Source organism: Carassius auratus, chromosome 30 (genome assembly GCF_003368295.1).
Source record: "Carassius auratus strain Wakin chromosome 30, ASM336829v1, whole genome shotgun sequence".
In the NCBI taxonomy this organism is placed as follows: domain Eukaryota; kingdom Metazoa; phylum Chordata; class Actinopteri; order Cypriniformes; family Cyprinidae; genus Carassius; species Carassius auratus.
In genome coordinates, this window is record NC_039272.1 from 24634707 (window position 1) to 24658622 (window position 23916).

The 23916-nt window shown below is 37.1% G+C and overlaps 1 protein-coding gene across 1 annotated transcript; it reads right to left on the bottom strand.

The window, feature by feature from the left end:
- Window positions 1-190: 190 nt before the first annotated feature.
- On the bottom strand, window positions 191-23530 carry LOC113049757 (rab effector Noc2). The gene is made up of 6 exons (XM_026212367.1): window positions 23202-23530; window positions 18172-18262; window positions 17906-18049; window positions 17666-17795; window positions 1368-1454; window positions 191-547 (listed from the first exon to the last, which is right to left on the bottom strand). The coding sequence occupies exons 2-6, from the start codon at window positions 18246-18248 to the stop codon at window positions 530-532; spliced, it is 456 nt and encodes a 151-aa protein (XP_026068152.1). The 5' UTR covers window positions 18249-18262; window positions 23202-23530; the 3' UTR covers window positions 191-529.
- Window positions 23531-23916: the final 386 nt, after the last annotated feature.

The window sequence follows — 23916 nt, forward strand, 5'->3', positions numbered from 1 at the left end:
GAGATTTGATTAATTTATACTAACTTTGACAAATTCCTTGACTGTCCATATTAAAATGTAAGTTTCATTTTCATGACTGGATTTTGAGATTCCGTCTGTGTTTTCTGCTTCGCGGAAATCATATCGCTGTATGCGTCAAGAAGTGGGTTTAACGGGTACTCAGTACCACCGGAACTTAAAGAAACCTGGTACCATCACATTTTCATTTTTTTAATACCGACTTGGTACAGAAGTACCGAGTCTTTTGACAACACTAGTTTAACATAAAGGGAAACCTTCATGGAATATTCAATATTTGTGCAACTGCAATATAGCATAATGCTCTACATTCCTTCAAAGCCTCAGACAAGATAACAACCATACAATTGAATTTTGGTTCTATAATTTAAGCTTAAATCAGATTATTGCATTTATTGATTTTTAATATACTCAACGTGATCATACTAAATGTTCCAGGCTGCATTACAGTCTGTCTGTGGTTTTGAACTGTGGTTGGCAGACTGAATGATTCCTCTTTCATCTCCTCCTTTCATGATGACCCTGAACCCTGAATACACACACACACACACACACACACACACTCCAATCAACAGAGAGGTAGCAATTTAATTTCTCCACAAATTTGAAGGCGAAAGCGCTAGCCTTCTAAAAAGAGATGAGATTTTCTTATTAATGTACAACAGTACATCATCAGTCTGACCACAAACAATACGGCCTGATTCACCTTACTGTGACTACTCATTACTTATCCCATTATTGGTGTCATACCCTTTGTCAACCATAATTTTCACTTGTGTTGAAAGTCATCATGATGTAGGCACCTAAGCTGGTAAAAAATAAGCTTCAAAAAGCATGAATAATGAAAACGAACTGATGCAAAAGAACTCCAAGCTATTCTGGAAAATAACTGCTTGCTTGGAGAGTAAAAACCATTTGATTAATATGTCAAAGGAGATGAAGCCACAAACCTGGCACATTTTGCTATTTTCTGGGATTAGTACTTCCTCATATCCTCTCATTATTACAAGATGGTACATTTTAAACACAATTTAGTTTCCTGGCTGACTGATAAAAAGCTGTGCACCTGGAGTCCCGAGTTGAAGCGCAGCCAGGAAGTCTGACTGGACATTTTCAGTTAAGTTTGCAATAAGCCTCAGATGGTCAGTGAACAGAATGTGGACAGACTGTAGGCAGTCTGTCGGAGACTACGTTGGTTATCAGTAAATAAATAATATCCTTTGGAACTAGATTTCTTATTCTATTATTAGAATTCCTCTACCCTGAGCTCTCACATCTGAAACAAAAACTAATTAAAAAGCATAAACGAGGTTGTTTAGCTTGAAGGTAAAACATGCATGGCACTGTACCTCTCTCCGTTCGCTGCAGATCTTGCAAAGCCACTGAGCCCTTTTATGACTGCCTGCAGTCTCGATTCCACATTTAGTGCACACCTTCTGCAACACAAACATGCATACCATCAGAACACGTCAAAAACACACAACCTGATAACTACTGTAACTAACGTATTAAGAATACATGAATATATACATATACACTCATCTAAAGGATTATTAGGAACACCTGTTCAATTTCTCATTAATGCAATTATCTAATCAACCAATCACATGGCAGTTGCTTCAATGCATTTAGGGGTGTGGTCCTGGTCAAGACAATCTCCTGAACTCCAAACTGAATGTCAGAATGGGAAAGAAAGGTGATTTAAGCAATTTTGAGCGTGGCATGGTTGTTGTTGCCAGATGGGCCAATCTGAGTATTTTTACAATCTGCTCAGTTACTGGGATTTTCAAGATCAACCATAGGGATTACAAAGAATGGTGTGAAAAGGGAGAAACATCCAGTATGCGGCAGTCCTGTGGGCGAAAATGCCTTGTTGATGCTAGAGGTCAGAGGAGAATGGGCCGACTGATTCAAGCTGATAGAAGAGCAACTTTTTACAACCGAGGTATGCAGCAAAGCATTTGTGAAGCCACAACACGCACAACCTTGAGGCGGATGGGCTACGACAGCAGAAGACCCCACCGGCTACCACTCATCTCCATTACAAATAGGAAAAATAGGCTACAATTTGCTCGAGCTCACCAAAATTGGACAGTTGAAGACTGGAAAAATGTTGCCTGGTCTGATGAGTCTCGATTTCTGTTGAGACATTCAGATGGTAGAGTCAGAATTTGGCGTAAACAGAATGAGAACATGGATCCATCATGCCTTGTTACCACTGTGCAGGCTGCTGGTGGTGGTGGTGTAATGGTGTGGGGGATGTTTTCTTGGGATGTTTTCTTGGGACACTTTAGGTCCCTTAGTGCCAATTGGGCATCGTTTAAATGCCACGGCCTACCTGAGCATGGTTTCTGACCATGTCCATTCCTTTATGACCACCATGTACCAATCCTTCCAGCAGGATAATGCACCATGTCACAAAGCTTGAATCATTTCAAATTGGTTTCTTGAACATGACAATGAGTTCACTGTACTAAAAAGGCCCCCACAGTCACCAGATCTCAACCCAATAGAGCATCTTTGGGATGTGGTGGAACGGGAGCTTTGTGCCCTGGATGTGCATCCCACAAATCTCCATCAACTGCAAGATGCTATTATATCAATATGGGCCAACATTTCTAAAGAATGCTTTCAGCACCTTGTTGAATCAATGCCACATAGAATTAAGGCAGTTCTGAAGACGAAAGGGGGTCAAACACAGTATTAGTATGGTGTTCCTAATAATCCTTTAGGTGAGTGTACACACACATTGATATTCATACATAAGAAACTTGTCATATTTATTTATTTATATACAAATTTTTATACTTTTGATATTCTGCTATAATTATAAGTGTTTATGATTTAACAATTTTGTCTTTCAACCAGTGAAAGGTCAGCTTTATTGCTCAAAACAACAGAGAAAGTGTACCATCATTTCTGCACCACCACTGTTATAGAAGTTTTTTTTTTTTTCAGTTCACAAGCAAGATGACTGGAAACACATTTTTTTTTTTTGTGTGAATGCAGGAACACATCAACCCTGCAATCGTGCGGATTGTTAAAAGCATCATCCCTCTTCACACTAAAATATATTAAATTACAGTAGGAGATATTAGTGTGGACTCTGATGGCTTGGTTTTTAAGAATCAATTTGAAGGTGTGGGCTGGGATACGCTGTTGTAATAAGAAAAGAGAAAGAACCTTTAATCAGGCTTTATGTAATAGAAGGAAAACACTAGACTGAAGTGCCAGTAATTTAGTTTTAGCAGAACTTCCATATACTTAAATTGCTTTGAGATAGAGTGAGCGAGAGAAGAACAGAGAGAATTTAAGCGAGGGGGCACAGAGAAATCTCTTCAATTTCCGTTAAATACTTCTAAAGATCTCTCTGTGAGTGAGAGCCACCTCTAAAGCTGCTGTTAGTGGTTTAATACCACACATAAAATGTCCCTACTGCTTGACAGATATCACTAAAATAGGTGTCTTGAGAAATCACACTTCACTCTATAACAGCTCCAGGCTCTCTAAATGGAAAAAATTAATCTGTTTGTAGCATGCATGTCCTAGCCAATCAGAAAGCTTGGAAGCAGCCTTTTGTCACTTTATCACCTCTTGACACTTTAAAATTGTCACTTTATTTACTTGCACTGCCCATTTTACTGTGAAGAGTTTTTTATTGACAGTTGCTTTTGTAATTAGCGTACGGATTCTCTTTTACTTTTTTCCCCCTCACTTTTTTATGCTATTATTATTTATATTTTTACTTTAGTGCATGTTCTATATTTTTTACGTATGTTGTATTGTCTGTGTAATTTATAGGGTAAATATACCCATTAAGCTCACCAAAATCTTACTTTGAGACATTTTTAGTGCACAACATATTGGTTTCGGTACAAAAAGTGATGTTAAAATAACATGTTAATCTCTCACACAAAAATATTTCATTTTATTTTAAATGACAAAAGTGTTTCAATTAAAAAATACATTATTAAATGCAAAACGTCTGGCTGTGCTTAATTTCTGTACCTTTTAAGCACACCACTGTTCCCATTAAGCTCACGTCATGTTTTATTAAAAATTACTGTTAATGTTAAGCAACGTTTTTAAAGATTAATTGACTTTTTTTATTTATTTGAAGGTACTGAATCAAACACACACACACAAAAAAAACAGAACACTAAACCCCAAGCAACACATATTCAAAAACTAAATAAAACAAATCAATAAAAGATTTCATTCATGAGGATGAACTCAAGCTAGCCTCATTATGAAGCCTCTTATTAAACGGATGTCAACTTATCTATATTCTCTTAAGGCTGGAATACGCTGCACAATTTTTGGAACAATTTTCCACAGATTTACAGTCTGGAGAAACTAATTACCAGGTCAGAGCCAGTCTGTATATTTGAGTTGGCATTTTTAAGAGAAAATCACCTAGTGATGGTCACAGAAACAATTTTTTTAGCTTTAGACTTTGAGTCTATCCAGTTGCAGGAGATCCAGTTGCAGAATATCAAACATGTTTGATATTTTCTGCAGATTTTAGAACGCATTGTTTTAATTTATTTTAATTTCACATGTTTTCTAGCAACAATGCACGTTTCTGGATGAGTCTGTTTTGATTGGAACAACTTGATAGTCTTGTAGTGTATCAGAAAACTGCAGATCCTCAGAAAACTGGCTATCAAACACTAAACGACTGAGGATCACATCATACACTGGTGTTTTAAAAAAGTGTTTTCAAAATGTATTTAATTTAAGCCTTATGCTGCTTTTTTTCCTCGACAGATATGACAAGTTTACGATGGCTTCTTCTTTGAATGGATGACATGCCTCTTTCATCTTTGGGCATAAACTATAGTTTTGTCTAGATTTTGTTATCTTAAAGCTATGAAATAAGTTATTAACCATTTTATAAAGATTTACCTAAAGTGACAACCATCAGTTTATATTTAAAGGCTGTTTATGAAGTATTTATATAGACATTCGGTGAGAAAGCGCTTCTAGAGAGCAACATTTTTTGATAAATTTAATGTAATATTTAATAAAATGACACGATTTAGCAAAATGAATAATCTAGGTCATGTAAGTTCATACATATTTTATTATGAACAACTGTTATTAACAATATTTATGAAATTAAACTTTTTCTTACTGATGTCACACTGAAGCTGTGTGATTTTCATAGTAGAGCTCACCTTACATTATTATATGAAATCTTTGAAAATTACAGCAGTGTAAAACCACAGACCAGCATCCGGTCATTGAACTTCCATTTATTCACCACCAGAGGTCACCATCAACATCACAGGTTGTCACACTATTCAGCAGTGATGCACGGGATGATCCAAAATGAGCGGGTGCCTGCGGTCACCTGCGGTTACCCGCGGTTACGAGTCATCCAAAAATATTTTTTATGATATTCGGGATGTGGTCAGTCGGGTCGTTTGAAATAAAGACGCCAATTAAACCTGTTAGCAATGTTACCCTTTGTCCCGCCTCACACAAACTGAGCATCTGTCCCACTTTTTCATTCGACCCTGCCTAATAGAAACACGGATATGTCCATAGGCGTACTATTAACTTATGTCCAATAGTTCAGAGGAGAGCAATAAAAGCATTAGTCTATAGGCTGAGTCGTACGTCAATCAAACTTGACTGGTGCATGAACACCTCTTCAACATTGTCAACCATCTCAAATTGGAGAGCGCGCGCTGTTCGGTCAGGTTAAGCAGTCATGGCCAGTATGGCCACAAAAAAGAAAAGATGCACTTTTAATAGCGAATGGACCCAACATACTCTTGGTTAAGACCTGTAGATAGCGAAGCAGAGAGAGCTTTTTGCATTTTATGCAAAAGCAGTTTTTCTGTGGGACATGGTGGAGAATACGACATGAAGCAACATGGTGCATGTGAGTTCCACAGAAAAAAAGCACATCATCAAGAAACATGCAAATCAGTTTTCCAAAAACCAAATGACCCACAGGCTGACAGAGTTTCGGCAGCAGAAGTGACGAGCACTTATCATGCCGTACATCACACACATTCATATCGCTCGACTGCAGTAACAAGTTAGCCCCAGTCATTTTTCCAGATTCTGAAATAGGCAAGAAAAAAACTGCAGAAACTTTGGGTGATATTTTGGGTCAGGACGTGTCTTAATCTTTTAGTCGGTGGGTAAAAAAAAAAAAAAAAAAAAATTATATATATATATATATATATATATATATATATATATATATATATATATATATATATATATATATATATATATGCAATATATTACAGAAAGCTTGAAATGTCTACTTTTAAACGAAAATATTCAAAACAAAATAAATAGACTACTCTCTGATTATGTAATCCATATGAAATGTGCATTTCTCTCTGGCGTTCATGGCAAGTCCGCATCGTCAACTTTATCTTAGCAGTGACACAGAAAACACCAGTTTATTACTAAACAATTAAATGTCTCCTTGCTAATTTAGACATTCATAATCATTACTTTAACAATTTCTTTGTGGCAAAGCCTTATGCGGTCATAACGCTTATTATCCTGTAGGCTTTAGCCAACTGGTATTTACGTAAATAAATTAATATAAAGGGGCGACGCATTTACTACTTTTAAAAAATGCGGGTCAGGAAGTGGGTCGGAAAAAAGAAATATTTTCTTTTTCTTTTTTGCGGCCTGAGTAGCAGGCGGGTTAGTTGAAAACATCGGTCAGGTACGGGTTGTTTAAACACTGACCCGCGCATCACTGCTACACAATACACCCTGGACTACATTTCCCATGCTTTACTGCATCAATCACATTCACCTGATAACAATCACACCATGCACCTGAGACCAATCACACACACAGCACAATCATCAGACATGCTCTATAAGCATTGGACTTCCTCTCAAAAACGTCTCATGTCTGTTCCGTGTGCATCATCTACAGTGCGCTTTTTTGAGGCTTTACGCATGTGCAGAAAGCGAATTTATAATGTTTTCTGATGTATCTGTGTGGATGAGAAACTTTTGGAAAACAGTTGAAAACGCTAGTGTGGACATTTTAAACCAAAAACGTCATTTTCCAATGTATCAGGATTAATGTAGACATAGCCTTAGTCACACTTAAAATCATGGGATTAGGCATGGGCCTAACTAGCCATTTTTTGCCGTATTGCAACTCTCTGCTCTGGAATTGCACAATGTCATTTAAGTAATAATATGAAGTGTATTAACACCCATTAACACAGGCCAGAGACGTTGAAGACGGACGCACATAGAAAAATAAAGTATCAGTCAGATCACTCACTGTTCACGATGCACAAACTATTGGAAGAAAATTCTCAATAATGATTTGGGGGTTTATATGAATGTATTTTTGAGGGAAGCTGACTGTCTTCTGAAAAGTTTATGTGGTATAATTTCACAAAGGTCATCAGAACATTCTGTTTTTGCCTCAAATTGGTTTATTCAATCAAATAATGTGTATGATTATTATTATTATTATTATTATATTAACTAAATTATATGAAATTATATGAATTATATAACTAAAATTAAATAACTGTAATTACAGATTTAGATTTAATTTATTTTTTTAGGAGATAAAGAAATAAAATAACTAATTATACGGTTTCTAATGTTCTGTATGTTGCTCAAAAACAAAATATATTGTGTCCAGCGGGATTTTTTTTTTTTTTTTTAACCTATCATTTAAAAATAACACATTTAAGAGCTGTAACAACAATACCGTAACACCGTTATATTTTTGCTTTTGAAGTTTATCATACTCTCAAAATCTCATACCGGCCCATGCCTACATGAGATTAACATTTAATTTGGGAATTTAACTCCTTGATTTCTGCTTCTTAGTGGAATTATACTTTTCAAAGCAACTAGATTTATGATTTTCACCTTAGGGATGATAAAACTTCTGATAATCAGCCTAGAAAATAGCTAAAAAACACTCCATAGACAATAGGGCTGGGAACATAACGCAATTCCTCAAATAAAAACCGGTAGTCAAATAAACGCCAGGCCTCTTATAGTGGCCGGGGGCATGGTCAACATGGATAAATAAAGGCCGGTCTTAAATAAAGGCCAGGGGAAAATGTGTGCAGCAGAGCCAGATAACGAATGTACACACTCACTGCTGGAGCATTTCTCGTTCTCGAGTCAAGGACCGGTTGCATCGGTTTACAGATCACCAGTACACTGAACTGAGAACCGTTTCTGTCGGACGTTTCCGGTTCGAGAACCGAGGAGCTGATAATACTGCACATGCATGATTCAGCGTGAAGCAGACTGACACAGAGCACGTTTGAACCAAACTGATTCTTTTGGTGATTGATTCTGAACTGATTCTGTGCAAATATTATGATCTCTTTCCACTGGAACGCTATTGCTTTTAATTTAAATTGGTTATTTAAAACAATTACTTATCAAACAGATGGAATTAGAAATAAAGGCCTGCCTCTAATAAAAACCTGCTTCAAATAAAAGCCTGTTACCTTCTGCAATTCAGATAAATAAAGGCCCCGGCTTTTATTTGAGGAATTACGGTAAATCAATGCATCGTGAATTGAGAAATGATTCAGCATCTATTCGGAGCTTTTCAGAATGCGTCTCGATTCTTTCAAGTCAATTCTGTGTTTAGTTTTCAGCAGCAGATGGCACTTCTTGTTGCACGTAATCTGCTTGTTTCCAAATCTTTACACACGTCAACCTAAATAATCATAATTTTCTGCAGATTTTGGGCTTACACACATCCCGTGTCGTTATCGCGCCGTACATTTAGTCAAAGAAAGTTTGTTTCTCGGTTCCATAAATGGAATGAACAGTCTTGCATTCTCATCGCGACTGATTTACAAGAGCTACATTGGACAAACGAACCGAAAGAGCAAAAAATCTTCACTACTCCTTTGGGCTATGCAGCGCAGACCATTAAGCTGCTAGGGCCGGAGCCGTCTTGATCATACAACACCATTATACACAGCACTGGGATATACAGTAAAGAAAGCTGTCAAATACACTGCAGAATCAATAACATCTCTGTGAAATCTTGTGAAAAGCATTCAAATTCGGCGCAGAATTCAGTTAAAGCCCCAAATATCAGAACAATGTAACTGATGTGGAAACCAGGAAAAATATTGTTCAATAAACACATTTTAACCATAAATTTAACATAGTAAAACTACAGGAACAGCTTAAGAGGCAGACATGATCTAATGTTTGAGTGATTTTAAATGCTTCACACAACTTTTCCCAGCATTTCAAAGCTTTTAAGTGTTACCGAATTTGAAAGTAATTTTTATAATGTGATGACATTGTTTGTTCATCCTTCAAAAATTGCTCCCATTTTTATAAAACTTCATTAGTGCATCATAGTAATAAATATTTGGTAAACATCTGCTGTATAGTCTGATAAACGTCTCTGAAACAGTTTTACATGCATTCTAATAAATGTCTATTTGACATCTGACAGGAAACGTCAGAGATATATTGGAGAGGAGCAAACACTCTAAAAAATACATCTTGCATATGTAAATGCAGAAATCAAATAGACATCTCTGAGATGTATGATTAGGGTGCTTTACTGTCAGGTGTTAGTGCCACCTTCACAATTTAATGGCACTGGTGTCCTCAAATGTTAGTCTGAAACCCTACAATGGTTCTCAACGTCATAATGTTAGAAGAAGAACATTGTTTGTGGTATATTTTCAATGCAAAACAATAAGAAATTTCACATATATAACCAAGAATTTTGTTAAAAAGCTGCAGCAAAATCAGTCATTTTAGACTGCAAAAATCAGAAAAAAAGCTCATATTATAAAGATATTATGCTCTTTTACAAAGCCTTGATTTTGTTTGGGGGTGTACAGGAACATGTGTTCATGCTTGGTGATTCGAAAAACACATTGTTTTTCACATAATTTACATTATTACAATACCTTTCCCCCATCCTGGCACAAACGGCTCAAATAGTTCTGGGTTTGATGAAGGCCAAAAAACAAAATGTGTTTTGATTGGTTAGCTGTTCCGGTGAGTTGTGATTGGTGAACAGCTTAGATAGTGTTTCAGTACTGCCCCGCCCCTTGACAAAGCAGCAAGTTCTGTCTGCTCTGGTATACTTAAGAATGCCATCAATATTGCCATATAAATTTGAGCCAGATTTAGACCCAGAGAATACTGAACAAGAGGATCATACTGAACCTTTGCACGTACTGAAATTTTAAGACTTATTAGAGTGAACGAGTTTTTGGCTGATAGACCATGGAATTGACCATTGGCAATGGCTGATAGACATCATGATGCTGAGCTGAAGTTCTGGAGATTCTGGTGTTTATACTTTGAAGCAACAGTACTTCCTACACATTTTACAAGATTAGATGTTTGTCAGTGTTGCTCTGAATCTACAAATCATTTGCCATTATCCTCAGTCATCCCTCCTACTTACTGTTCATGTGGTAAGTGAAATTTTATGTACTGTAATATAACAACAAGCAACAATTACCAAATGTTATTTGTTTTCCATGCCTTTCTGAATACAGATTCACGCTGGAGCACTGCATTTACAATGTACAGATAAGTGCATTTGTATTATACTTTAATTCTTTAATTCTAAAACATGAATTGCAGTGAAACTTATACAGCTGAATTTATTTATACAATAGTCACATAATTGAAGCATAAATTCTGCAGATTACATCATTGTACAGTATTGTACTGTCAGCAATTTATAAAAATGTTTTCATAACTGTAGCATCATATTTACATACATACATAATTCAATTAATCTGATCGTGATGCACCGAATGCTTCTGTACCTCCCTCCGGAAGGCAGGAGGGCGAAGAGCTGGTGTGAGGGGTGTGTGGGGTCACTAGTAATCGTGATGGCTTTCTGAATGCAGTGAGTGGTGTAAACGTCTGTGATAGAGGGGAGAGGGTCTTGCAATCTGTGATGGTGCAATTCCCAAACCTATGCTCTCTATAGTCCCCCTGTGGTGAGGATGGAGGGTGGGAGATGTGATTTCTTGACAGTCTGTGTAAAAAGTAAAGACGCTACTGAGCTTTCTTTGCTATGGAGCTGGTGTCAAGAGACCAGGTGAGGTTCTCCGTCAGATGAACACAAAGGAATTTGGTGCTCTTTATGATCTCCACAGAGGAGCCGCCGATGTTCAGCAGAGAGTGGTTGGTATGGGATCTCTGTGTGACTTTACTCCAGTCTGCTAGCTGAAGCACCTCCTCTCTGTAAGCTGATTCGTCACCTTTGCTTATAAGACCCACAACGGTCGCGCCATCAGCAAAAATGATGATGTGGTTTGAGATGTGCATTGCTGCACAGTCGTGGGTCACAGTGAACAGCAATGGACTAAGCATGCAGCCTTTGGGAGCTCCAGTACTCAGTGTGGTTGGGGGCAGTGGTGGTGGGAACTTCCTCACAATGGTGTCATTTTGTGCCTTGAAATGTGCGTAGAAGTCATTCAGTCGATCTGGGAGGGAGGCATCACTGTTACGGACAGGTTGGGTAATGGTTTGGATGCCTTGCCTTGGATCATCGGTTCTCTTTTAGCAGTTCAGTCAATGTACTGTTAGGAGTAACTGAATAGCTCCTAGGGAGGGAGTGTAAGGCATTTTTATAAACCAAATAACTTGTAATTTGAGGATTAGTGTGTACTGGAGACATGAACTGTTTCAAACGATTCAGTTTGATTTGGTGAGCTGGTTCGACGGGTTCACTAAGAAGATCCGGTTAAATATAAAGATTCATTCACATTCTAGACATCACTAGATGAGACAAAACCAATGAAACCCATTACAAACGAGGCATTTGTTGCATCCAGTGGGGACACAATTACTGATTACAATGACTTATACTGTCTTTTTACGCGTTGCGTATCATGCTGCATAAACATAAAACCATGTCTGCATTTGTGATCTGAGAAACGACAAACAACAAGCGCTACTCTATACTGCTCAAAACCTGCGTTTGAATCATCAGTGGCAAATTATTTACACATAAACAATGTACTTACAGGCTGCTAGTCAGAAGCGCAAGACTGTCCTTGCAATGTTTGAACTGCCCAACTTTATAGAAACAGCCATTGTTCCACAGATGCACTGCAGGCTACAGGTTTAGGAAACAGTCCTCATCCTCCATAAAATGCGCTGCACACATCTGAATATTTAGGTTAGACTGTTCTGGAACAGTGTTGAAATACAACTTAACCACTGATTTCTCGTCGTGTCCTCTTTAGGAAGGCCAAGTAGTTTGCTTTAACAACAAAACACAAAGCGACATCAGCGACATGGCAGTGGCGGTAACAGAGGGAATAAAAGTTACACCCTTACACGTGGGGGCATGTTAGAACAAGACGTTTTAGGGGGGTGTGGATGAGTCTTAAATTTGATAAAGAATATATCTTTGTATTTGAGACTTTGCAGATCTTTATGCACCAAGAGCTTGAAACAAGGGATGCACCAAATCCAGGATTCGGATTTGGCCGAATACTGGGCTTTTTGACGGGGTTCGGTTTCGGCCGAACCTTAGGGGTTTTTTTTCACCGAATAAGAGCTTGTGAGCGGAGAGCGCATTTCTGAATATCCCGATCCACTCGCTCATTCCGTGGGGTCTCACTCAACCCAGAACGGCCTGCTGGTTCGAAAATATGCATGGAGTCATTTCATTGTTTAGTAATAAACTGGTGTTTTCTGTGTTGCTGCAAAGATGAAGTTGACGATGCAGACTCGCAATGAACACCAGAGAGACATGCACATTTCATATGGATTAGATCATTAAAAGTAGACATATCAAGCTTTCTGTAATATATAGCCTATATTTCTCAAATCTGTGAGGCACACGCTGAGTTTAGTTCACATGCAATGCAAGTGATTGTGCCAGCGCCTTATTACATTGTCTGCTAGGCTATATATTTGCTTCTTATTTATTAAATATGGACAACTGATTGATAAAACATTTATCAAAATTAAGATACAATTTATACAAAACGAAAATCTTTTAAAAAGAGTTTTCTATAAAACAAAACTTAATGAAGTCTTCAAAATCATGTTTTACCAAAAACAGCAACGTTGCTCCCCATGCATTCTTCTTTGATGCCTCCATCTCTACGTGCATCTTCATGCCAGTTATTTAGCCAATAAAGTGTAGGCCTATGTATTTCAAAAATGTGTCTAGTACTAGGACCCAACCGACCACGACCCGAATATCATGAAAAATATTTCTGAATGACTTGTAACCGCAGGCACCCGCTCATTTTGGATCAACCCGCGCATCACTGACTTGGGTATTTTAAGTTTTTCTCACTTGTCATCCTTGCATAACGTTGCCTATTCTTTTTTTCTTTTTTTCACAGTTAAAATAAAATAACATGAAAAATACATTGCTGTGGACATTGTTTACTTCATTAATGTGTTTTACTGTGTTAATGGAATATGCGACTAGGATTCGGTATTCGGTTTCGGATTCGGCCGAATCTTAAACAGTGGATTCGGTATTCGGCCGAACCCCAAAAATCTGGATTCGGTGCATCCCTACTTGAAACACTCCAAAAAGAAAGAAAAAATTTAAATCGCATCATATGACCCCTTTAATATTTTATTGATATTCTCATGGGCCAACACAAAACCTAGAAACCAAAGCTGTAGTCCAAACGATCCGCTCACTGTAGCTCTTGAAAAGGGATTTTTTTTAAACTAAACATGTCTCTATGGAGTAGACCTTGAGATTTGTAACTTTGTAGATCTTTTTTTGTCCTAACATACACACGTACTAAAATTCAAAAAGTGAAAAAGCATAATACGACCCCTTGAATAAAAAGAATTAGAATAGAGAGTGCTAGAGTTAAAGGGTCAAATAAAGATGGAAGAGATAATTCATTCATTCATAAAATTTGAAAAGATTGAAGCGAATTACAAGGGTGTTCACGGTGGGCTGTGTTTACATTAATCTCGCCTCAGAAAAGCATTCTGTGCAGACGTAAAACTACATGCCCCAGCCAAATGCACAAGTGCTCTTCAGCTCTCAGCATTTGAGTGTGCGGATAAAAACTAGATTAGAATGCCAACTGCGGTTATAATCTAAGCTCAAAATCAATTCAATAGAAGGTAAAGATCTTAGAATTGACTGACGAATCGATTTATCATCACAGCCCTAATAGACAAAGGGATTTCCATAACATTTTTTTCTCCAAATCTGTTAATTTCAGCAATAACGGACTCTCAGATTCCATATAGTACAGTGACCTCCACTAATATTGGCACCCTTAGTAAATATGAGCAAAGGTGTCTGTGAAAAATCTGCATTGTTTATCTTTTGATCTTTCATTCAAAGAATTCACAAAATTCGAACATAACATTAAAGTAAAACAATTTGAATGTGGGGAGAAGATATCATGATAAAATAATTGTTCTTCTCCAATCCATGTAGGCCACAATTATTGGCACCCCTAGAAATTATTGAGTAAAAAAAATCTCTGAAGTATATTACCAATGATATTTATAAACATTTTTTTTAGCACACCAGGGTGACTAGGAGCATGAAATTTTCCAGCCATTGCTTCCTGTTCCACAGCATTATAAATATGAGGAACAAAGTCCAAATACCCCTTAATCATCCATCACAAGAAGTAAAAACAAAGAATATAGTTCTGATGTGCGGAACAAGATTGTTGAACTTTGCAAAATAGAAAGTGGCTGTAAGAAAAGAGCTAAAGCATTGAAAATCCCCATTTCCACAATAATTTGTTGATTTGAACCCCTAAAAGATGTTACAAATCAGCCTGGAAGAGGATGTGTGTCTATATCATCCTAATGCCCTGTGAGGAGAGTTTAGTTAGAGAGATTAGTTGAGTCTTGGGGTCATAAAGCCTAAAAAAATACAAATAAATCAAAAAGCCCCTACATCAGCACATGTTGTTCGAGAGGGTTTTCAATAAAAATTCTCCTTGCTCATCTAGAAACAAACTCCAGCATATTCAGTTGTCAGACACGACTCGAACTTCAAATGGCATTTGCTTATATGGTACATGGCATAATGTATTCATTCAGATAACAAAAGATAAGAAATCTAAACAATATGCCTCCATTAGACATCTTATAAAGGATGGCTCTTCCATCAGGACAATAATCTAAAAACAAGCATCAAAATCAACACAAGCACAACGAGCACAAAATGAAGCTTCTGCCATGGGGGTCCCAGTCCTCTGACCTGAACCCTATAGTAAATGACTGAGGTGAAATGAAGAAAAGAACATGGAGCTGGTAATCTGAAGGATCTGGAGAGATTCTGGATGAAGGAATTGTCTCTGATCTTCTATCAGGTGTTCTCCAAACTCTTCAGGCATTATAGGAGAAAACTCAGAGCTTTTATCTTGGGAAAAGGACATTGCAATAATTGGGTGGCAATATTTGTAGCCAACATGAACCAGAGAAAACATTTATTTCACATGAGACCCTCCTCCCCACACTTTCAATTGTTTTACTGATGATAGGTAAGACTTTTGTGAATTCTTTGATGAAATATCAAAAGGATAAACAATGCAGATTTATTTCCACAGCCACCTTTGCTCATATTTACCAAGGATGCCAATATCAAGCATATATGAAGGGCACCTTATATGATAACACAGTCTATTACACAAATGGTCACATATTGTCTGAAGACACGGGCATTACCAATCTAAAATAAATAATAATAATGATGATCAATTTGTTAATATCCCCTGCATGTTGAAAAGCCATAGTAATTTCAGTAAAGTCTAGAAACAGCAGCTGTTGAGAATGATCACAGGTCACGAGAGAGCAGAGTGATGTGAGCTAAGGGTTTCTGTAACAGATGCTCTGTCCTCACTGACACAGACCTGCTGTTAAGGATCTCATTCAGTCTTTAGCACTCCTTAGTCCTGTGTGAAGTCACAGTGTGTGTCTGTATCCAAGTGAACTACTAACTGCAATCCCAAACTATCAGTCTTGCGCCACTAAGTGCAATATCAGTACACTAAAGCAGTGTCTCAGTTACACACTGCCCCCTTGTGGTCACATTAACAACAAGTCGAAATTAAATTACATTTCCAATAGCAGGCTACATTAAGCAATATACTCTATTTGATATGTATATTTGAGCATACTACTTAAACATAGCTGCTCTGTCATGCCGGCCATATGCAGGCCAACCTATTAGGTTCGTGTTTTTTTTGTTGTTGTTTTTTATTAAGGATAGTACTGTTGTGTTTTGGGTAATATAAGGTCTGAGGCACATTATTTGAAGAGATTTTAATTTATGATTTTCAGAGTATATGAGCGGAGTGGTGTGATTTTACAGGAGAGAGGAGTGGATTTTTTAAAAGTCGGAGTGTCTTGGATTTCACTCACTCCAAGAGCGCTCCATCGCCGCTCCATCATGACTGCAATCCATGCAAACAACCCGTCATATAACTGCATATTTGGCAAGAATTCACGTTAACATATTTAGCTAGCTTGATAGATAAGGATCACTCAAAATCAGAAAGACTGAAGGCTATGATTGCTATATGGACATGAGCGGGAAATTATAGTTCTCAAGTATGTTTGATCCTTCTAGATAATGAATATTTTCAGCTGAAATCATTTTTTAACTAGTACTACAACATTTTTTTCACAAGCAATTGCTCTCTCAATAATGCATTCTAACAAATGTAATCTTACAGTGCTAATTCATATGTATCTGATTTCGAATGAGCAGAAATCTGTAAGAAATGCATCGATCCGTAGGTAAAATAACTGCCAAAAATGTTTCATCACAATCTAAATATGCACCGCAAAAAGCAACAATTATACCTTTTAATGCTGACATATGTTATTTGTCTTGTGGTCGGAAAAAGGTTTGCATACTATTGTTCCGATAAGCCACTTTGAAACTCTCCTGCTATTTTATAGATTTTCTTTTTTAATATAAATTATGAACAGAAGTTAAAATGTAGTATTTCAAACATACTGAAATACTTTTGACACGGAGCTAAGGTGGAGCTGTGTTTCTGAAATCAGTAAGGGCGGAGTGGAGCGGGAGCACAAAATGGTCAACCCGGAGCGGAGCACGAGCAGAGTGATTATTAAATGCTCGGAGCACAGAGGGGAATTTGTTGACGCTCCACTCCGCTGACATACTCTGATGTAGAGTAAGATATGCCATTACATGTGGGAAAAAAAAGGCAAGTTCTAAATCTTTTCTGCAAGTTCTTAACTGTAAACAATAAGTAACATGGGCTCAAAAGTTGCAAGTACTTCAATTTAAGGTTTTATAAAGAAAAATCTATATAACTGACCAAAATAATGTAACAGACCTTAATTTAATTATTCATCCAAATCCTCCATTCCAAAAACCCATTTGAGATTCCTGAGGGGACATGTGAATTGTTCCCGTAAGGGTTTTGAATAACTTTTTTACTGCAGCATATACACATTCACTGTGCACAGTATGCATAAATTCTGTATGCAAAGATGATGACTTTTTAGACTGTCCTTTAATGAATAGATCTTTGCTGCCACTATGTGGTGTCTTAGAATTACTGCACGAGCCCACAGATCGTTACTACATGGAAATGACTAAGTGTACTTGCAAAAAGCAGTGAGTGTGAAGCATAGAGAATATCATGTTTAGAAGATTTAGACCAGTCTGTACCATGCAGCAATCCAAACAGAGGACGGACGGAGAGCTCAGCAGACCAAACACTTCACCACACAATAGGCACTGTGACAGGCCATTTCCCACAGCAGATCTCCTCATGTTCTCCAGACGCTCCACTAAACGCCTGAAACACACACACACACACACACACACACATCTAAAGTTACAGAAGACAGGACATTGTGTGACAAAGCAGAAAAAGCATAAAGTTGATGCAGACTGCTAAAGTCTCACCCAATCCGGTGTTCCTCAATGATCTCGAGCTGTTCAGCGCGGTGGATGACACTCATGATGAGATCCAGCTCTCTTTTCTCAAGTGTCTGAGCTTTCCTCTGTCTCTCTGACTGAAACGTGTGGATGGACCAGCCTGTATGTAACCTGGATGGAACACAGACACATAAGACAAATATCATTCATTCACACACTCTTTACATTGGCTGACTTGAAGAAAGACATGCTGAAACACAATTTGTGCAACAGATTTAAACAAACAAACTTACTTTGCTCTAAGCGCTAGTTGTCTGTCATTGGGACAGACCCAATGCTCATTCTCACTGCCAAACATGGCGTCGGTCATGTTTCACAGTGGAGCTGTAACAGATCAGAATGATTTTATTATCATTATGACAATAATCAAAGTATGATGTAAAAGTACGAAACAACAGTAGCAATATAAAGTTAGTTTGAGAATGTAATTGTTTCCGAGCGTGAATATAAATATATAATAAGCACTCAACTTCAACGTCACAGCCGCTCATTGGCTTTGACAGGTGTTAGCTGTTTGTTTTGATGGAGTTTATATTCAATTATGTAAAAGTGGAAGGATGCAGCTCAACTGATTACTGACAGTGCATTCATCTCACAACACCTGCCAAATGACAATTTCAGACCCAGACACGAAGACATTGTGCAGTCTGACTAAAATAGCATTTTATGATGAAAATAACAGTACTCTTTCTCAAATGGAATGAGACTGTATACATGTTTGTTCTGGTACTGTATGGATCCTATTTATTTAATCATTTGAGTTACAAGCAAGTTAAATGAAAGTGGTTGTGCAAAAAAAAAAAAAATTATAATCTTTAAATTAAAAAATACTTTGATCAAATAAGATATAGGCTATGATAAATCAAATATAAATATAAAATATATTATTTTTGCTCATTTTTGCACTTCTATAATATATTCTGGAAAAACATGTAGCCACATTCACATTTAAAATTATTACTGAATTAACTTACGGAGTTAAAGCTGCAGTAGGTAACTTTTGTAAAAATATATTTTTTACATATTTGTTAAACCTGTCATTATGTCCTGACAGTAGAATATGAGACAGATAATCTGTGAAAAAAATCAAGCTCCTCTGGCTCCTCCCAGTGGTCCTATTGCCATTTGCAGGAATACATCGCTCCCGGTAAGAAACAACCAATTAGAGGTTCGGTTCGTAACTTTGTTTGTGTTCAAAATGTAAAAAAATGTATATAATAAGCGAGTACACCATGAATCCGTGAAATTTCCAAACCGTGTTTTTAGCTTGTCCTGAATCACTAGGGTACATCTATAATAAGTGTTTATATTCGGACTATTTTAGATTGCTTCGGGGGTACCGCGGCGGAGTAACCCAGTACCTTTGTGATTCTTCATAGACATAAACAGAGAGAAGTAGTTCCGGCTACAATGTTCTTCCGCAAGACGCAAGCAGTTCTGTTTATTAACCGCTAGAGCGTCAAAAGTTCCCTACAGCAGCTTTAAGTGTTAGAATTAGCTAAATTCTCAATTTTAATGTATCTAAAAAATCTACAGGTGCATTTCAAATTAGAATGTCATGGTTCATTTATTTCAGTAATTCAACTCAAATTGTGAAACTGGTGTATAAATAAATTCAATGCACACAGACTGAGGTAGTTTAAGTCTTTGGTTCTTTTAATTGTGATGATTTTTGCTCACCTTGAACAAAACCCCACCAATTCACTATCTCAACAAATTAGAATATGCTAATCAACTCAAAACACCTGCAAAGTTTCCTGTGCCTTCAAAATGGTCTCTCAGTTTGGTTCACTAGGCTACACAATCATCTGGAAGACTTCTGATCTGACAATTGTCCAGAAGACAATCATTGACACCCTTCACAAGGAGTGTAAGCCACAAACATTCATTGCCAAAGAAGCTGGCTGTTCACAGAGTGCTGTATTCAAGCATGTTAACAGAAATTTGAGTGGAAGGAAAATGTGTGGAAGAAAAGGATGCACAACCAGCAAAAGAAAACCGCAGCCTTATGAGGACTGTCAAGCAAAATCGATTCAAGAATTTGAGTGAACTTCACAAGGAATGGACTGAGGCTGGGGTCAAGGCATACAGACATGTCAAGGAATTTGGCTACAGTTAGGGATGCACCGGTTGACCAGCCATAAATCGGAACCGTTTTTTGTTTAAAATACGCGATCTGCGACTGCCATTAACTTCAGATGGTTATTGTTTTCAATAGCCAAAAGCCAGTTTGGCCTATTGAATACCAAATAAACTTGTTCATGCATCTTGTTTATGCATACTTTCCTTCTTTCTTGTTTGTTGCTTAAACACAAACTGATCACCTCCATGCCACACAGAATTGAGGTAGTAATTAAATCAAAAGGAGCCCCTACCAAGTACTGAGTACATACATGTACAGTAAATGAACATACTTTACAGAAGATTCACAAAACAAAAAGTTTATTGGTCTTATGAAGTACTGTAATTTGTTGTGATAGTGAATTGGTGGATTTTTGTTAAATGTGAGCCAAAATCATCACAATTAAAAGAACCAAGACTTAAACAACTTCAGTCTGTGTGCAATGAATTTAATACACAAGTTTAACAATTTGAGTTGAATTACTGAAATAAATTAACTTTTCCCGTGACATTCTAATTTATTGAGATGCACCTGTATATTTGGGAAACTTCACTATTTTTATAGATTAAGAAACACTTTCCAGCTGATTCGAAAATTGTATCTATACAATTATTACTGGACTGGATTACTGGATATAAATCAGGTTTTGATTAAACTGTTTAAATTATGTATATTATTATTAATATTTATTAGTATTGGTATTGTGTATATCCACACATACATACTTTATAAATGTATATAATAAAAATTTTTATAATAGTACTAGTAACAACAATAATATAAATAATTACAATCACAATTATTATTAATTGTTGTTGTTATATACATTTATAAATTATTAATATTTAAATTACAGGAAAACAATGGATCACATCATATATATATATATATATATATATATATATATATATTAGTTCAACAGATCCATTTATGTTGTGGTAAAACAAATGGATAAGATATTTGCTGTTGAAACAATCATGACTTTCAGTACATTGATAAAAATTAGATATTTATAAACATCAAACCAATTTAATGTACTGTGCATACATTTAAGAAACTTGAAGCACTTACTCAATTCTCTTTCTAACACCGATATAATCAACACCTTTTTGAGAGATAAGCGAGGCCAAGTCTATTTACATTTCCATGAGAACTCCTGCTCTTTTTTTGGCTCTGCTGCACAGGCCTCAGGCATTAAGGACAACGGCTCCAACAAACTACTTAGTTACACTAGCAGACTTATAGCATATCCTCTCAAGCCAACAGCTTTAATTCCAGAGAAAGCAAAAAGTCTATCAAACTACTAACAGCAAGCCCTGGTATTTACTTGAAGAGTACATATCAAACAATCTTCAAGTTCTTGTGTACTTTCTTCCATTTGCATTACACATTCTGGTGAAAACCCTGACTGGTGATAACCATAGGGATTTCATTCAGAGAAAATGCATGCTCTTTAACTACTGTTTTTAACCTGGAATACAAAATGCACAATCCAACAACCTATTCCCTCAAAGAAAACACCCATATCCTCTTGCTCTTTCTAAATGACCCAGAAAAGAGTAGGCAGAGTCCTTATTTCATTAACTACAGGTCTCTTACTCCAGACAAGGCTCCTTTTTAAGACGTCAACATTCTGGCATCCATTCAAGTCTAATCCACTCGAAAGCAGTCAGCAAACAGGCACAGACAGACAAGAAAGAGTGCTTACCTTACAAGAGCACAGCTAAAGTGGTGTTAATCTGATCCTCTCTCAGTATGAGAAAGTGAGAGTAGAGGAAATAAGGCGGCGGAGGAGGAAACTCCCGATTACACTGATCTCAGATCAGGTTTGCTGCTTCTCTTACCATGGATCAGGTCACATGACCCAAGTACAATCTATCCAAAACATCCTGCTCCTCCACTGATTACAGTGATTGAATAAAGAAACAAGAGTGACAGTGGTACAACCAAAATGAGACAGACCTCACAGGTGCTAGAGGCTAAAGGCTTTACTATTGACCTGGCCTTTAAAAGCGGACAGTATAAATCACAGTAATCTCATTCGCTGGGTCTGCTGCAGCACTAAACCATTTAGAATAGAATATTAAGGGACAACTACATTGTAAAATTTCTGGTGGAGTAAATATGTTCACTGGTGGTCATGCAATTACACTGCATGGGAGGTTGACAGATGCAAAGACTGCATCTTTATGGAGTGTCTCAAGCTCCCTGTAACTAAAAGCATCTGAGTTAAAGCTTAACATTCTGACTTAATTATGCCTGTTCAGGCCCACCTCAGTCCCTAGTTTGAATACAGTTGTAACCGCGGTGTAAATGCATTTAAGCCACCTCTGAGCAGCATTAAAGAAGTGCTTCTGTGCCACCTTTGAGGAGTAAATTTGGCATAGTATAAAAAACAAAGCATCTTTACACAGCCAAGTTAAGGCTACTCTGTGTCTGCTTAAAATTCTGTGTAAAGACACAATGCTCCATAAAAGACAGGCGCTGCGGTGTAGCTGAATTTCTACCTTTGCAGTGTAAATTTGGCATAATTAAATAAAATGACTTGTAAATGCATTTTCATAACTTCAGCTTGTTTAATAATTGCAGAAGTTCAGTCAATAAAATGTTCAAACCAATAAAATCACCTCAAGCTCATAAAAAAAGAAAAAAAAAAGAAAAGAAAAAAAAACACTATCTACACACTTAACCACTTATCAATATCACTGCCAGGTGTCATTTGTTTACGAGAAAAAAAATAACGCAGGCACTTTTCAAACAAAACATTTCACCAAAAGAGGTTTGTTAAAGTGACAAAACAACAATAAAACTTCTGCCACAATTTCTAGTTGGATCGTGTTCAGAGTTAATGTGAACTTAGACGCTAGAACACCTGTGTGCAACTGAAGAGAGAGAAACACGAAAAAACACACTGAGAGCAGATGGTTAGAAACAAAAATGGTTCAGAAGAAAGTGAAGCTAGTTGGAAGACAATTTCTATTTTTGTCGCATTTGGTTGGTCTTACGGTTTATTATTATGCTATCTTCATTTGACAACGGACAAAATCACATTTATTTCGTTTAAAAACAACTGCTTAGTTCCCAACCAAACAAGGGAAACAAACAGATGTTTCTAAACGCAACAAAAACAGCATGCCTTACCTTGAGACGTGATGTTTTCAATGGAAACAACCAGAAGTTATTTATTTTCTTCTCAAATGCCTCTCAGCTGTCGGACACAAAGCCCCATTGGCAGGGTCAAAGCTGTGCGCACACCCAAAAAAAGGTAGCAGGTGTCACAGAAAACAAGGTAATCCCGTGGATAATGGTGTGAGGGTGTTTACTGTGCGAACGCGTGTGCTTGGAGCTTTGGTGGCCGCTTTGGAGGACTGCCACGCAGTAGTTTATCTCAAACTCTGCAAAAAGAGCGCGAGGGGAAATCTGAGGTCACTGCAGCTTCCCACCGCAGCAGATGCTGGAGCGCTGGCCACGTGCTCCCTCCCACTGCGGTCAAGCCAGCCGCGCTTTGAAAATACACGGTCAAGCCAGCCGCACTTTTTTTTTTATTTGCGCGTGTAATCATGCACTTACGGTACGGGTGCTGAGAGCAGTCAAAATGCATGTAAAGAGGCTGTCGTACACACGTTTCCTTTATTTCGCTTATTTTAACTCATTATTGTATATAAATGTTTGTGTTGTACATTAATTATTTTAAATCGTTTATTAGATATTATAAATTACAATATTAATGATTTTCATTCATTGTTTTTTTTATTTCATGTTTGAGTGTGTGTGTATATGTGCATATATATATATATATATATATATATATATATATATATATATATATAATGCATCCTACCAATTGCACTGTCCC